Below are 18,109 nucleotides of genomic sequence, written 5' to 3' on the forward strand. Positions count from 1 at the left end.
CTGCTGAACCTGAACCCATCTATCTTTTGTCTAATTTTTGATTCAAACAAATTATTATTAAATGTCATGGTGCAGAGTTGGTATTTAACCATGGTATTAACCATGTTGGTATTTAAATCAAGAAATAAAGGCTAACTGTATACAAAGTTATTTTTCTATTATTTAATTATTTTTTCTTACGAATTACTGTGTTATAATTTTACAGATTTTTTGTATTGATTAATTCCTATCTAAAACATAGGAATAATGCAAAATTCACACAAAAGTGACTTAAAATATATTTTTTTTTTAAATTTTGTCAGAAAGAAAAACAATTTTTCAAAATTAATATTAATTAATTAAAGTCTAAGTTTACAAATAAGTTTACAAATATTTTTTTTAGTCTAATATTTAGTCAAGATTTTTATACAATTTTCGAGTCATAAAATTGTTTTTTTTTTTTTTTTTTTGCATTCCTGTTAATAAAATGTTTACCACTTGGATCTCTTATATAAGAGTATATTCGATAATAAATCAATAGAAATACTTTCATCTCTGATACCTGAAAAATAAAAAAAAAATTTAAATTATATACTTATGTATTTATATAGGTATATAAATATATATTTTCACAACATATTATAAAATTATTATTATTATTATTATACTTACTATATTTTCCCGGCCTAGTGGGGAATCACAAATTGTTCCATTAAAAAATCTAACTCTTGAGTCGATTTTTTGATGTCGTTTGCGCCATGTTTTATTTTCATATGGTACTTTCGGTCTTAAATCAAACTAAAAAAAAAAAAAAATAATTAAAAATCCAATTCGAAAACGTTTTTTTATAATTAATACAAATTTTCTTTTAATATTGTCAACTTACTGAATAAGGTAATGAATTTTTTTTTTCATCTGATTCTTTTATTGATGACCAGTTTTTTGTTGTTTGTGTAGATGTATGTAATTTTGAATTAACCAATTTGTTTTTAGGTTTTAAGTTGGAACTATATTCGTTATCGGATTTCATCTAAAAATTATTAAAATTTTATTATTTCTCATAGTTTTTAGTACTCTTTTATAAAATGATAATGCAGATAATAAATTTTTTTATTTTTGCTCACCGAAATTGCTCCAGTTTGTTGTATTGGTTGTTGCTTGTACCAAGTTTTATTCTTGCTTTTACTTAATACATTGGTATTGTAACTGGGTATACCTGGGTGTAATTCTTGATGAGGAATCTAAAAACAAATAAAAATCATAAAAATTAAACTTATATCGTTATTGTTTTTTTTTATTTCAAAAATTTATCATCATGAGTCAAAAAAGGATCTCTCATGTTCAAGAACAACATCATCAATAATTTTCCGATATCTTTATCACAATTTAAATCTTGCTCAATTTTTAAAAATTTCGTTTTATCAAGTAGCAGAATAATTTGAGATTTATTAATTTTAATATTAAATTTATCAAATTATTAATATATAATATATTTTTTCGTTTATTTCTACTTTTTATATCACCTTTGAGATTGGCCACTTTTTTATTTATATAAGACAGCTGATTGGCTATGATAATTTTTTTTTTTTATTGGATGATAAAAAGTGACGACAGCGCTCATAGTGTTTACTTCCGTCAACCTGATTACAGGCTCCAGATGATCCATCCATAGATAGCCATACAGTCGAAAGCCTTCATAGTGGTAACAGTCGTAACAGTGGTAACAGTGATAACAAGTATTTGAATTGATTTTTGCTAAGCGCATTACTAATAATCAAGGTAAAAATTATTTAACTTTTAATTTTTACAGTAGTTTTAATTAAGTTTAATAAAAGTAGTTATCTTTTAAAAAATTTTACATGATTTTTCAAATCGAGATAGTGAATATTGGACCAAGTGGTGAATTCTAAGAAAAAATAATAAATATTGTTCGGCTTTTTGATCGTTGCTAATAAAATAATAGTATTAATAATTAATTCACTAAATTAATGTACATATTTTTCACATACCAAGTCAATTATTTTTAATATTGTTTCAATACGTCTTATTTTTTAAAAAGTTTTAAAAAATAATCAACTCGTGAATATAGTAAAATTGTTCGTCACTCTTCGAGAAAATCAGTACATTTGATATATACAACGCTTAATACACTATATTCGGCTATTTATAGTGGGGTGGACTGGGAAAGTCATAAAAATTAAACTTATCGTTATTGTTTTAATTAATATATATATATATATTTTTTTTTTTTTCTTAAAGTTTGTCATCATGAGTCACAAGAGGATCTGCCGTGTTCAAGAACAACATCATCATGTTGACGAAAAAAGAGATCTCATCAACACTCTGAATCATGATTCATTGGCGCAAATATTCATGTGGCTGTCAGTAACTGAAAGAATAGCAATGGAAAAAGGTAATAAAAATTAAAATAAAGTTTTACTATCATTTAAATTATAATTTTAATGTTTTTCTTTAATTTTCTTTAATTTGATATTTTTTTTACAGTTTGTTCGAAATGGAAAGAGGCATGTGAACTAGCTTGGTACGACATTAAAAAATACACATTTAATGACGTTTTTGATGACAGTTCGATGCAAATATCATACTTTAATGAATTATTAACCAAGTTTGGTAATTATTTAAGAGATTTGTCTCTGTTTGAATATGACAACTCTAGTATTATGCTAATCATTGGTGAGTGCTGCAAAAATTTAACAAGTCTTGATTTAATTGTGGACGAGGAATCAAAAATAAATATTAATCACTACATTCGTGCCTTCAAAAACTTAAAGAAACTAACAAGAATTGATATACTTGTAGAGAATACAACGTTTCTATCTAACGTAATCGGTTATCTTCCAGAAGGAATGCATCACATTTCTTTAAAATATAATAAAGAAATGTACATGGCATCAGTGATTTTCGTAAGTTATTAATTCTTAATACTATAATAAATTAAATGAATTCATGACAATAAATTCAATTTGTTTAAATTAATTTTTATAATTTTTCAGGATATAAAGAAGTTCAATAAACTTCAATATTTGTTATTAGATGGCTGCGGCCTGGATGACATGATTCAAGGAATATCCGAAACAACAACACTTGTTGAACTGAGACTTATTGATTGTTTGTTCACGACCGAAGACTACTTGAAAAAACCTGTTGATATTTTTAATCAATTCGTACATTTGGAATACATCAACATTAATAACAAATGGAGCATAGAGACTCCAAACGTACTCAATAATATTTTGAATTCATCCAAGAGTATAAGACATTGCCATATTATGTTGCATCCAGATTCTAATGCACCTAATATTTCAATTGAAAATTGGGATAATCTTTTAAACTTGGAACATCTCGGTACTCGTTTTACAATTAATTATAACACAGCATTCAAATTGGTAAAATATTGCAAGAATTTAAGGTCTTTAGATATTTGGAGTGAAGGAATAACAGAAACTGCTTTTCAAAAATTGACAGAACTAAAAAATTTCGAATGTTTAAATTATTGTGTCGTGGGTGGCGGCAAGAATGAATTTATAAATACAATATCTAAAACTTCAAACAATTGGGAAAAACTCAAATGTCTTATTTTATCAAATGATAATCATGATGATGATATTGATATTGATGATTTTGATATTGGTGATGATGATGATGATGATAATAATATTGATGTTAATGATGATGATGATGATGATGATAATAATATTGATGTAAATGATGATGATGATAATATTGATGATTATGGTATTGGTGATGATGATGATGATGATAATATTGATGTTAATGATGATGATGATAATATTGATGTTGATAATATTGCTGTTGATAATATTGCTGTTAATAATATTGCTGTTAATAATATTGATCCTCCTGAAAACACTTATGATGAGTTGTCAAAATTGCAATATCTAGAAGAGTTAGTTGTGTTAAATATGCATGATTTCCATGGTAGCAGTATTATCGCTATTGCTAATTCATGTAAAAATCTACGAAAATTAGATGTAAGTTCATGCATTTATATTACTGAAGCAGCTCTCATGTCTATAACCAGCTTGGATAAATTAGAAGAACTAAATGTCAGTAATATTGATGGTGTTACAGACAATTTTATCAGTAAATTAAAAGGATCATTGAAGAAACTTGAGTGTAATTCTTGCAAAAACATCACTGATGCTGGTATTATCCAATGTATAAAAAATTGTCCAAAACTTGCAGGTCTTTTTCTCTTCGGCTCTAGCATTACAATTAACACGCTTACTGGTGCTGATGAAATAACTAAAAATCGTATAAACAATATTATTTTGTCTATATACTATGATGAATTTACAGAAGCTTCAGAGTTAGAAACTGAATCTAACTGGTTATATCTTTGTCCCCAATCATGAGTAAAATGTAAAATAAATTTATAAATAATTTGTCATTTTGTATTAATATATAGTTTTCAAATTTTCATATAATTTCACTACATTTTTACAAAAATATTGAATGAATTTAAAAAATGTAAATTATAATTTTTTTCTTTTTTTAGAATTATTATTGAAAGTATCAGTGATGATGACAATAATTCTAAAATAATAATATTGTAATATCAATAATAATAAAATGACTTTAAAAAAATAAGAAAATATAAATTGTTAATTATTTACTGACAACCCTATGAACCCATTCTATAATTTAATAATTTTTTAGTAAGTTTTTTAATGGTCACGGTGCTTATATTACTCTCGTATTTTTTTCTATGATCATATTTGCTGCTATTTCATGGTGATTATTGTTTACATGGACCAGAAGACTAAATAATATCGACTGATTAATAACTAATTATATACTTGTTATGTTACTTGTTTAGATACAAATTTTTAAATACCAATCTGCGCAAATTGATATTTAAAAATTGTATATATGTATGATGTTTATATGTATATGTGAGGTATGACATGTGTTCATATTTATCACGTGTTGCATATCATATGCTTTTTCTATTGATCGTTGTGTTGACAGTTTCATTCTAACCTAGAAAAATCACGTTAATAAACAGTTGTTGGATTTTTGTGTCAAACTACTTGGAACTTTATTTTTATTAAATGATTATTAATAAAAATATAATAAGACTTGTTCCAATTATAAAAAATATTATTAAAAATACAAGAAGACCAATTTTTACATCAACAATGGCTAAAAGTAAATTTGAATATGTCAAAGATTTTGAAACATCAACAAAATGTTTGCCAAATTGTTGGATTGTCATAAGAGTTGATGGTAAAAATTTTTCAAAATTTACTGATACTCATAAATTTATAAAACCAAATGATATTCGTGCACTTGAATTGATGAATAGTGCAGCTGAATTTGTCATGAAAGAATACAACGAAATAATTTTATCATATGGACAAAGTGATGAATATTCATTTGTATTTAAAAAAGATACCGCAGTTTATAATAGAAGAGGTGATGTATGTTAAAAATATATTGAATATCTTTTTATAAATTATTTTTAATTAATTAAATGTTTTTTTTTTCGCTTACAGAAGCAAAATTAATGACAAATGTAAATTCATTATTTACATCAGCATATGTATTTAATTGGTCAAAGTTTTTTAAAATTCCTCTTGAATATCCACCATCATTTGATGCAAGAGTTGTTTTATATCCATCTGATAATGATCTGAGAAATTATTTATCTTGGAGACAAGCTGATGTTCATATCAACAATCTTTACAACACATGTTTTTGGAATTTAGTCCAACGTAAAAATATAACACCAAAAGAGGTATATATAATTTATTTATAACAAACAATTATTATCATAAATTAATTTATGTAATTTATGTATTATTAACAGGCTGAATTAGTACTGAGACCAACTTTATCATCAGACAAAAATGAATTACTATTTAAAGATTTTGGAATTAATTACAACAATGAGTTAGTAATGTTTAGAAAAGGTACAACATTAATACGTAAAAATATTAAAAATACTGATGGAAAAACAAAACCAACAGTTGTAGCATTATTTGAAAGTATTATTGATGATAAATTTTGGAGAGATAATCCTCAATTATTGAGTGAACCATTGCCACTAACAATTGAAGAAAAAAGAAGCATCAGACAAAAGAACAAAAAAAAATTATTAAATGAAGCATAATTTCATTTTTAAATTTTTCTAAATAAATAAAAAATTTTTCTAATTCAGAATAAAAAAAATATACAATAATTTTTTAATGTTTCTTTTTTTTTTATTTCACGCTAATATATTTTATAATTCGTTTTGTTTTTTTCTTTTTTGTTTTACAAATTTCGACAGCGGTTGTATGATTATTTCGAATGGAATGCTGTATACTGTTTACTCTTACATTATTCAACGAAAAAAAAAAAACAAATAATAAACATTAACAATAATACTTTTAAAATGATTTCTGTTGATATTTTTTGTTTTTTTTTTTTTTTTTAGCTCATAATTATATACTTGCCTAATGCAAATTCAACATGACATCAAACAACATTTATTGGTCACAATTAAATTTGTTTTTTTTTGTTTTTATACACAATAATCGAATGGGAGGAAAAAAAAAATATATATATTGTTAAAGTTAAAATATTCATGCATAACTGTAACAACTCTTAACAATTTTCATATTATTTTATTATTTTAAAATATTGGAATGTAGTTGTCAATTTTAGCACGATGTTTTTGGGCAACGCATTCAGCTATCCAGACAATATTACGGCATTCCTGTTCTTTTAGTTTTAAATAACTGTAGAATACTCCAAAATGGAATTGTTGAAGAAAAGCATTGACATTCAAACGAACCTATTAAATTAAAATTTAAATAATTAGATATTATATTAAACTTAAATTAAATGATTATATTTTACCTCATGTTCAAAGAATTTATCCTCAAGAGTTTTATCACCAGGATTATTTCCTGCACCTTCAAACAAAGCACTGTATTCCTGTGAATAAAATTAATACATAAAATTTGATATTGTTTGTTAATTTAAATGATAAATAATTAGGTATTATTTACAGCATAATATTCAGCAGTATTTTTGACTTGATCATAATCATCAGCACGTGCTAATGAAGCTAAACCATCAGGATTAAGACGTCCACAACGTGGATATAATTTAGCACGATCATCTTTACCAAGCTCAGTACCAAATGAATTTATTGTGATGATGATTGCTCGTCTATCAGCTTCAAACTAAAAATTAAATAAATAATTATCTTAATTAATATATATCAAGCTTTAAAGAGTAATCATTAAGTATATTTATAAAATAATAATTACAGCAAGAATTTCACACATTGTGTCAGCAGTTGTACCACCAATATTCTTGCAAAAAGTATAGAATGCTTCCAAGTATGCTTTGTAAAGAGTATTACGAATAATCTCAATATTCATCTCATCCAAATCTTGCTCAGAGATGCAATCAACAAAGAATGGAGCTTTAAAAAATAAAAAAGAATAATTAATAAATATTTATGATGTTTATAATTATGTAAATAATTTTTTTTACCAAGTGGAGTATCAACAAGTACAGCATTGTACAATTCAGCTGGTGTTGCTGCAACATGAATAGCTTCCATTTGTTCAAAACTACCCAAAGGATGACACTTTGGAATAAGCTCAGATATTGGTCGTTGATGTAATGTACCAGTTATCAATAATATAATATTATCAATCATATAACTGTATGTTATAAAATCCAAAAATTGTGATAATGGCTCAACTGAATGATTACGCATATGTTGAAATTCAATAACAAGTTTTTCACGTAATTTATCATCAATCACACTTACTGCAAGTGGTGATGGTTCGTTTGCCAAAAAACTACCATAATCAGTACCAGCAAGATGAAGTTTCAGATCTGTTAATGTCAAAAATATATATATTTATAAATCAATATTATTTTTAAATTATTTTTTACTTATTAAATATGTTTGGTGGTATTTTTAATCACAAATATTTCAAGTATAAATAATTGGTTTATTATTTTGACAGTATATATATGTATGTGACTGCTTGAGGCAAGGAAAAATAAAATAATAATACATGCCAAACTTATAAAAATTATTGGAGCCACAATTAATATGTTAACCTTGAGTACTTGAAAATTAATTGAGTAATTTTTAAGATGCAATAATTAATAATTGTTGTTTACATGATTTTTTTTGACATTTTTTTTTGTAATTATTGCAAGTTTTTTTTTTATGTATTAATATTGTTAATAATCAATTTTTTTTTACGTACCTTCGAGTGTCTCACACTGTACTAAATTAAGATAATCACTTTGCTGTAAAATTCCACATTTAAAACCACGGCATAAACCTTCAAGGTAGCCCCCATCAATATTAAAAATACAACCCTTCATTTTTTTTAGTTTTATGAATTATTAAATATTTATTTTAATAAATATAATTCACTGTTGTGTTGTAAATTTTATATGGAGTCAGTGGCAGACAAACAATTCAGACCAATTCAGACTCGCCCTTTTCCGACAGCACAAATCATATGACCAAGTTGTGTGAAGTTGGCCTCAAGTATTTTCTGTCTCGTGCAAAAGAGAGAGAGAAAAAAAATAAATTAATTAAAGAGAAAAAAGACATGAGCTGCCATCTCTGATTTAAAATTGACTATTTTTATATCGCCATGTTATGTAAGCCGCCATGACAGTGCTGTCTTTTTTTTTTTAAGAAGTCTTAAATAATAATAAGAATAACGTAATAAACAAACACAGTGAAACAAGATTAATAAAAAAATATTCGGGCGTTGTTATTTTCCAAGAATTTTATAATTAATTACATTGATAATTTATTGATAATATTAAAAACAATTAATTGCTGGAAGATAAAATGTTTGGTGGAAAAAAAAAAGAATCAAAACGCACTTCACGATCTAACAATAAGGTAATTTAAAATAATAATAAAACTAGTCATTGTCTTGAATTGGATTATTAAATAATTTAAAACATTATTATTTAATTTGTTATATTTATGCAGTATGATATTCCAAATCCAATGGACTTTGGGATAAATCCAGCTGACGATGATGACGATGATGATGAAGCATTGGAGGCAGAATTGCGACGTTTGACAAGTGGTGATGGCACAACATATGAACGAGCTCAACCAAAAGGTATTTTTTAATTTAAATATTTTTTAAATGTCAAATTAATAATTGGCATTATTATTTTTTTACTCAGCACCTCCTAGAAAACCTAAGGTAAACATAGAAGAAATTGAAAAAATGTCAGATGAAGAAATGTCTGATGACGATGGTGAAGATGATCCAGCATATCTTGATGAATTGAAAGGAATACTTGGTGAAGAGATTGACGATACTGAGGATAAAATTGAAAATAAAGAAGAAGAAAAAGTTACTGTAAATCCTGATCAAGCTACTAATGAAAATATTACTATTATTGAAGAAAGAATTACTATGTACAAAGCAGCTGAAAATAAAGCAAAAGCTGACAATGAAATATCAAAAGCAAGAAGATTCACTCGTGGTTTAAAAACACTTAATGAATTATTAAAAAGTGTCAAGGCAGGAAATACTATTAATGTTGATGATATTCCACCAGTTTTGCCACATTCTGCATTGCCCAAGGATCCAAATCAAAATGGTAAATTTATCTTCTATAAATTGATTGTTTATTTTTACAATAACGTTTTTTTTTTTAAATTTATTTATAGAGCCAGAAAATAAGGCACTACCTGTAGTTGATGAGCCAGTACCGACACCTGAAGAACCAGTAGTTCCAGTAGAAGAACCAACACCTCAAAAGGTTCCAGTTGATGAGGAAAAATTGGAGTTATTAAAAAAACGTCAGCGAGAATATAAAATTGCTGCATTAAAATGGAAAAAAGCTGAAAATGTTGAGGAAGCATTGAAATATATAAAAATATCAAAACAGTTTGATACTGTTATTAATGCTTTACTCTCAGGTGAACCAATTGATTTGTCAGATATGCCACCACCTCCATCTTTGCCCATGTCAACTGCTGAAAATCCAATCAACACTGAAGCTCAAGAAAAACAAGAAAATGAAACTCAAGAAGCTTCAGGTAAATTATATTTGTTGAATATTGATTTATAAAAATATAAATTATAATAATAATTTATTTAAATTTATTCTAGTAGAATTAGCTCCAGTAACTGGTAGTGGAATTGAAGGAGCCTTAAAAGAACGTCTTGAAGTTTATCGTCGAGCTAAAACAGTTGCAGAAGAAGAAAATAATACACGTAAATCACGTCAATATGGAAGAATATGTAAACAATATGAAGATGCAATTAAACTTTTTACACGTGGTAAAACAATTCCAATTGATGAACTTCCAATTCCACCTGGTTTTCCACCAATTGCACTTGAACAATCAAATCCACCAGCAGTATCTAATTCATCAATAGTAACACCAAGTGTTCCATCACGACCAGCTCCACAACCACCAACTGATACTTCAAATTCACAAATTATAGAACCAAAAAAATTGGAAGAACCTAAAAAACCAAGTGCTATGACACGAGCTGATAAACAAATATTATTATTACAAAAGCGACAAGCTGAATTAAAACGTGCTGCTTTAACAGCTAAAAAAGATGGTGATATAGAATTAGCTAAAGAATATTTGCGACAAGCTAAAGGAATTGATCCATTGATAAATGCCAGTCGTAGTGGTTTACCAGTTGACATGACATCAATTCCAATATCACCAAATGCTAAAAATCAACTTTTAAAATCAACTGATAAATCATCAGATGATAATTTTACTATAATATCAGCAGGGGAAGTAACACCAATCAATGAAAATAGTACTGACCAAGAAATTTATGATAATCTTGAAGCAACGCTGATTAAACACAAGAAGGTATTTATTTTTTTTTACTTATTATTTAATCATCACACGAAATTAAAATATTTTAAATTATTTAAAGATGTGTTTGAGTACACGTGATCATACCAAGGCTCTTGGTGATGTTCCTGGTTACAACAGATGGGAAAGATTGGCTCTTGGCTATACAAAAGACCTTGATATGCTCAGGGTTCAAAGACGTGAAGGACTCAAACCACCTCGTCATCATTATGAAGTTAGAACTTATTCAATTGTTCAGTAAGTTGAGATAAATTTTTTTTGTTACAATACTCGACAAATTCTCAGTCAAGTCAACAATTGTTTATTATTTTTTTTAGAAGCTCAACAGACGTTAGTGATGGAGACGTGGAAATATCAATAATTCGTGGTATTGATTATTCAAAAGAAGCTGATACTTATGTTATTTATGAATTTCCATATCCATCAGATAATTCACCAACTGATAGAACTTCAACAATTAAAGCTTCAAATAATCCAGAGTATGAAGCTACTTTTACATTAAATGGAATTATAGATCGTTCATCAAGACCATGTCAACGTGCATTCAAAAGACATGCATTAAAATGCCAAGTTTGGTCAAAAGGGTAAGTTGCAATTTTTAAAATTATATAATAGAAATTATTATTGTTTTTGAGATGGCTCGTTTTAAATTTGGCTCCAATTATTTATTTATCATTTTGTGACAAAACAATAGTTTATTGAATATATCAATTAGGATTTTCATTTTTAGATAATGAAATTTTTTTAAAAATAAACAACAAATAGTTATTCCTATATTTTTGAGTATCGTTAAATAGATTAGGGTGTTGCTTGCAGATGCTCGATGAATCCCCTGCTGTGTTGCACTCACCCAAGGTATACCAATAATAATTATTCGTGCATGTCACTAAAAAATTTATGCTTTTTGTTGATTAAAATACAACTTAAGGTTTCTCTATTACTCTAGTGATGTCATATGCATTTTATTTATAAACTTTATTGTTAATTAGTTAGAGGAATATTGATCTTTTAATTGTTCAAATAAGTCTTTTTCAAGTTAATAATTTTTTGTTGTGTTAAATAGTAAACAAGTTTATGTGTCCCATATTTTCAGGGCTATATGTAAATTGAGATTTGTTTTCAACCAAAAATTGTTGCCATTTTTCTATCAGCCAATTAAATTTTGAATGCCAATATTTGTTTTTTTTTTCGTTTGATACATCTTTGAGTGATAGAGATGCCTTAATGAAAAATATTATAATACAATAATTTATTCAAAATTTAAAGTTAAGTAGTAGTGATTTTAAAATGAGTGTTTGATATGATTGTTTTTTTTTCTAGTTAAAATTTGTAATTATAATTTTGTTTTTTTTTTTTTTTCAGTGGATTTTTTAGAAGTGATAGTCTTCTTGGAACAGTAACTGTTAAATTACAGCCATTGGAAACTCAATGCACACTTCATGATTCATTCCCAGTAAGAAAAATAAATTAAATTTTATTTCTAAAATTAATACGACTTTAAATTAATGATTTTTAAATTATTTTTTAGCTTATGAATGGAAGAAAACCAGCTGGAGGTAAATTGGAAGTTAAAATACGTCTTCGAGATCCAATCACAACAAAGCAAATTGAAAAAATGACAGACAAATGGCTGATAATTGATAATTGAAAAAAAAAATCAAAACTATTATCAAACTTGATAATATTAACCGCAAAATATTGTGATGAATATGAAAATATTTTATTTTACTAACAACTGTATTTATAGTTAAATAAAAATTTTATTAAAATTTTGAAAAATATATAAATCGTTATTTTAAATAAATAAAAAAAAAAACAAATAATTTTATCAATTTCTTGTTATTTAAAATAAAAAAAAAATTCATAATTTTTGACCTTAAATAACAAATATTAAACAAAATAGAAATCTGATACAACTTACCAACTGGCAACTATGTATGCAGATTGAAAATAAAAAAAAAATCATTAACTTCACCTATGACACTGGTGTGTTATCACCACAAGTAATTGATCTTGAACTAAAAAAAATTCAAAGAAATAAAACTGGAAATAAATAGATGTGAGTTAATAAATTATGTAAAATAAATTTACAATATGTTCTTTTTTTTTTTATAATTTAATTAACGTATGTCTTTTGTTAATGTTAATAATGTAATTACAATTAACATAGGAAATTTTAAAGGCATAGTGTCGATTAAATTGACACAGTGGTTAGCAAAAGGGGGAGACAGAGTTGAGTGATTATCGGACAATAGTTTGTTAGTGGTATTCACCTGATGTATTGTTCTCTTTTGAAAACGTTAAATCAGCTTCGTGTGTTGCAAGTTTATTCATCAAGTTCATTTTAAAAAAAATTAAATATATTATTTACTCAATAACATAATTCATAAGTAAAAAAAAAAAAATTCATTAAAAATTTTCTAATATAAATAATAGAAAAAAACAAAGAGATTATAAATTATTTGATTTTTTTTTTGTTTTAAAAATCTTCAACTTGAACCCTTGATAAAAAAAAAAGAATTTAAACTTCCCATCAGGAGGTGATAAAAAAGGGTGTCATGCAGGTCGCCACCCCATTGTGTAAAACACCAACTAGTGACCCCAAGAATTGTTCTGTACACTCTGACATCAGCAAAAATTCAATAAATAATGAAAAAAAAAAAGAAAAATCATAGTAAAGACAAAAAATTGAAAAAAAAAAAAAATATAGTTTACACTGATATCTGAATTCTGAGAAAACAATGGGTTTTATTTGCCAATTAGACAATTGAAAGTCCCGACTGGCACGTGCTGTAGTACTCGATGATAGAGTTAAAGGGGTTCAACGAAAACTAAACGCCAGAAGAAGCCAGCTGAAGCAGTTGTAATTCATAACGCATCAGTGAAAATTATTTGTCGAAGCGTACTGAAGTAATATTGACCTTTTAGTCGGCAACTGGCATAAAGGCCTCGTCAATATCTACGTTTAAATTAACGATGTTTACTAATAACCCATTATCTAACAGATAATTATATAAAAGTTTTGTTGTTAATAACTTGATTTACTATTTTAAATTTATTTATTTAAGTCTAACATATATTTTACTTTTGCCATTCAAACTTTATTTCTTTGATTGAAAAATTAAAAAATTAAATAACTATTTAAAATTTATAAAAAGATTTGAAAAATCAATTGATAAAATATTTATTTATTTTTTTTTCTAATACGTCAATGATTGCAACAATGTATCACAACTCTTGAACTCTAATGAAAAAAAAAAAATTAATTACTGATAAAGTTAATCATCTTCAATTTTAAATAATTAAAAAAAAATATATATATTAATTTATAAAATATAATATTACTTATTTAATGATAAATTAAATACAAATATTTTTTAAATTTAATTAAAATTGTAATAAAACCAGACGACATTCCTTACAAAAAAAAAAAAAAATTAAAAAAATAAAATAAAACAGTCAGACGGAAAAAAAAAAAATAAAAAGTAAACTATTTAGTTTCAACAACTGAATTTGATTTAAATCATGATATATACACCATACAGTAGCACTGCATGTGAGCATCGAGATAACTTTACCCCCCTTGTCGACAAGGGGGGTAAAAGAGGTGAAGAAAAAGGAGAAGGTGGCAAAGACGAAAGGGGAATTGCTTTCTCGCTTTTCGCTTAATCGGCGACTTCATCACACAGGATGTGACGTCATCGCGACAGGCGTGACTAGCGCGTGCAGATTGCAGATTTGAGATGTGATCTGACACCCAAGTTGACAATGTTATGTATTATAAACTACTGTACTATGTTGCCACGACGATACTTTGATAAAGACATTTATATTACATTATTTATTAATTTTTTTTTTTTGTTTTATATAATTTTATCTAATCAATTTATAAACATAATAACATAGTTTATATTTTATTTTATAATTATAAAATAATAAATTAAACTCTGGTTTATTATATTTAAAATATTATTAAATGTCAACAACAAAATTATTCATTGTCAATCAAAAAAATAATAATGAAATATTAATTTCTTTTATTTTTTTTAATTTAAAAATTTATATATTTATCAACTTCAAATATTAAGTGAAAATTAAAAAAAAAAAAGACAATAAATCATAATGAAAATTAAGAGTTATGAAGATAATGTAGAATATAAAAAAAAAAAAAAATGAGAAAAAGAAGTATACATTTAGTGATGTCCGGTGTCTCGCCGGAAACCACTTCATATTTGTCATCAGAGAAAACAGTTATTGATGCTCTCTTTATTATTTTGATGTCTCGATAACCATGCTCGCGAATCATCTCAAATGATCCGGACAATTTTCCCTCCAAAACAATATCCCTCAATTAAATTGAACAACTTTTTTACGATAAATTTTATCCATTTCCTCTCTATCACCCCCTTACTATCGCTAAAATTTATTTTTATATTTCTTTTTTTTTTTTGTTTTCAACAATTATATATTTTGTCTCTGCGATTGTGATTTCTTTTTTTCGTCTTTTAATACATTTTTTTTATTTTTTGTTTTCAATTGTAGAATAGATTATCCGATAATAATTGAGCAGGTATTGCAAACAGATAAAGTACTCATTTCAAGAAACGCCAATCTATTCAACCCCCGTCTATTCACTTGAAAGTTTAGTGGGACATGAATTTTTTTTTTTTTTTTTTTTTTATATCAATCTTTTTCTCTTTCTCACTCACTTCATTGTCATCTGTCATCATGTATATATGCAATGAACAAATGAAAGGTGCGTCTAGTTATTGCACACAAATGATTTCAAGGATTATCCCCCGTCGTGGAATTCCCTCAATCTCTACCCCTAAACTATCCCTTTTTTTTTTATCCCCCAACTTTCAATTTTTATTTTCATATATTTATTTTTTTTTTTTCATTTTTCTATTGTCCATAAATGAATTCACTGCGACATTATTTGCCGGAATAAATCTTCATGGATTTATATATAAACGAGTTTTTTAAAAAATAAAAAATCATCATGTAAAATTTTATATTGAAATACAGTCTATAAAAACTCATTATTAAACAAGTCAATTTATTTCATCGATGTAATTTTTAAATAAATAAAAAAAAAAATAAAAATAAAATAAATTAAAAATATAATATTATAATTTAATTTGATACATTTTTAAATACTGTGGAATTTTATATTTTTTATAATAAAAAAAAAAAAAATCATAAATAATTTAAATAAAAAAAAAAAATTCCAATAGCATATATATTTATTTATATAGGTGTGAGTGAGTACTCATTTGGTAGGTTTGAGTTTGCTGGCTGACTGGTTGGTTGGTATCGATGTGTCGGTTGGGAAGGAGTGAGAGAGGAAGGAGGTTGATGAGGATAAAAGAGTGAAAAGTACCGAGGAGGAAACAGAGAGAATGGACGAGCTTGCTGTGCTGGCTCAGCAATATCCCTCATTCCTCCTCACTTCCCACCCTGTTATTTCTATCACCCTCTTTACTATATATACCCCTCGGCGCCTTTCTCCATGTGCAGCCCCCGGTTGTATGCAACCAAAGTCGCGCCAGGACCCATTTCGAAGCACAGATCTATATGCCAACTATCTTGCTCCAACTTTCAACTCAATTTTAATGCTGCATGTTTTTTTTTTTTGTTTCTTTTAGTTTTATTTAATTTTTTGTTTAAAGTTAAAAGAGTTTTTTTATTTATATATACTATGGTCGAAATATATTTTTAAAATTTTGATAAAATCATGTAGATAGTTTTGGAATTTGTAGATTTTTTTTTAAAGATTAATTTGGTGATCGATAATTGTATATACAAATTGATGATTGTTTAACTTATCGAGCAACGAAAATGTAATAAAGCTTTTTCAAAAATTGATCAAGCTATATACATTATACAATATATTTTATTCAAAAAAATTTAATATATATAAATAAAAAAGTATCATTAGTTTTTGATAACTTCATGCTTAACAAATAATTTAAACAGTCTTAATATTTTTCGCATTTTAAATGATAATATTTATAATAAAAAAAAAAAAAACATTATCATATTCAAAGCAACTAGTTGTCAAATCAACCAAAAAAAAATAAATTTATTTTCAAATTATATATATAATGTAAAAAAAAATTTGAAAATACAATAAATATATCATAAAATATATTCCAATGTATATTTAACCTTTATACCACCCGATAACTGTAAAATTTCATCACCTCATTTCTCCAAGCAATTTTCTCCAGCAAAAATAAAAAAAAAAAACCCACTTAATTCGTGAAAAAAAAAAAAATAAAAGTGTCTATAAATTTTCTCAATCCTCAAGTATCATATAATGCAAATTAAAAAATGCAAATAATAAAAATAAAAAAAATAATTGAAGAGTGTAATATAAGTCGAGGCATCTTTAAAATCCTTGAAAAATGACAATAATCCCTTTAGAAATTAATAGACACCTCTCCAAAGTGGAGAATCTCTGGTTGCACGAATGTATGCATTGATACGTTTCACCGGGTTAAAGACGCAATATTCCCATCCTCAAATTTCTCATTTATATAAAAATAATAATAAATATAAAAAAATAAATATATATATAATAATATTTGTATGAAAAGTAGAATTTAAAAAAGAAGGGAGAATCAACAACCAATCAGATCAAGTTTTGTTATCGTCCAATGACAAGTAGCCAAGAAGGCCAGACCTAACGATAAACTCCACCCACAATATGTGACGTCATGGCTGACTAAAAAGAGCGCGTCTTTTAACAACCCTTGTGTCTGACCAGTTATCATTCGGTTGGTGTATCTACTGTGGGGCGAACACGCGCGCGCCTCGTCCGCAGGTTCGTGGCGTTTCAAGCCAAAAGCTCATTTATAAATATATATATACACATAACACACACACACACACAAACACACACAATATTCAACCCTCCCACTGTTAAATTTTCCAACACAGAAATTCATTTTACTCCCACTTGCATCAACCACTTCACCTGATATATACACATACATACACCTCTTCAAATCAAAATGTATTTTGTCTTTCTTCATTGAACGTGAAAAATAAAATATTTAAACATAGATAAATATATATATATTTTTTTTTTTGACACTCTACTCTCCAACGTGTGGATCAACTCTTGGGGGATTTTAGTTGTTGAGGTGCGAAACCACTCGCAGTGACCGCGACAACATTATCAGACGGATCTTACACGATCATTTTATTTTCTCTATATAAATTATTATTTTT

At 26.4% G+C, this 18,109-nt stretch overlaps 3 protein-coding genes across 6 annotated transcripts; 2 read left to right on the forward strand and 1 right to left on the reverse strand.

The window, feature by feature from the left end:
- The first annotated feature begins 4,992 nt into the window (after positions 1-4,992).
- LOC122847459 (probable tRNA(His) guanylyltransferase) lies at positions 4,993-6,205 on the forward strand. The gene is made up of 3 exons (XM_044145172.1): positions 4,993-5,439; positions 5,520-5,761; positions 5,834-6,205. Exons 1-3 carry the CDS (start codon positions 5,076-5,078, stop codon positions 6,134-6,136), a joined length of 909 nt encoding a protein of 302 aa, XP_044001107.1. The 5' UTR covers positions 4,993-5,075; the 3' UTR covers positions 6,137-6,205.
- Positions 6,126-8,538, reverse strand: LOC122847458 (V-type proton ATPase subunit d). The gene is made up of 6 exons (XM_044145171.1): positions 8,247-8,538; positions 7,513-7,863; positions 7,284-7,441; positions 7,020-7,196; positions 6,868-6,945; positions 6,126-6,802 (listed from the first exon to the last, which is right to left on the reverse strand). The coding sequence occupies exons 1-6, from the start codon at positions 8,365-8,367 to the stop codon at positions 6,641-6,643; spliced, it is 1,047 nt and encodes a 348-aa protein (XP_044001106.1). The 5' UTR covers positions 8,368-8,538; the 3' UTR covers positions 6,126-6,640.
- A 159-nt stretch (positions 8,539-8,697) lies between these two features.
- Positions 8,698-12,692, forward strand: LOC122847447 (coiled-coil and C2 domain-containing protein 1-like). Of its 4 annotated transcripts, none has more exons than XM_044145133.1 (10): positions 8,717-8,902; positions 8,996-9,131; positions 9,199-9,621; positions 9,692-10,063; positions 10,137-10,864; positions 10,932-11,107; positions 11,188-11,454; positions 11,687-11,725; positions 12,233-12,323; positions 12,399-12,692. In XM_044145133.1, exons 1-10 carry the CDS (start codon positions 8,849-8,851, stop codon positions 12,516-12,518), a joined length of 2,406 nt encoding a protein of 801 aa, XP_044001068.1. In that variant the 5' UTR covers positions 8,717-8,848; the 3' UTR covers positions 12,519-12,692. The 4 variants fall into 4 exon arrangements, with proteins under 4 accessions (XP_044001070.1, XP_044001068.1, XP_044001069.1 ...); XM_044145134.1 differs by having other exon boundaries at positions 10,140-10,864; XM_044145135.1 differs by lacking the exon at positions 11,687-11,725 and having other exon boundaries at positions 8,698-8,902; positions 12,399-12,690.
- The last annotated feature ends 5,417 nt before the right edge of the window (positions 12,693-18,109 follow it).

This window comes from Aphidius gifuensis, linkage group LG1 (genome assembly GCF_014905175.1).
Source record: "Aphidius gifuensis isolate YNYX2018 linkage group LG1, ASM1490517v1, whole genome shotgun sequence".
Classification (NCBI taxonomy): Eukaryota; Metazoa; Arthropoda; class Insecta; order Hymenoptera; family Braconidae; genus Aphidius; species Aphidius gifuensis.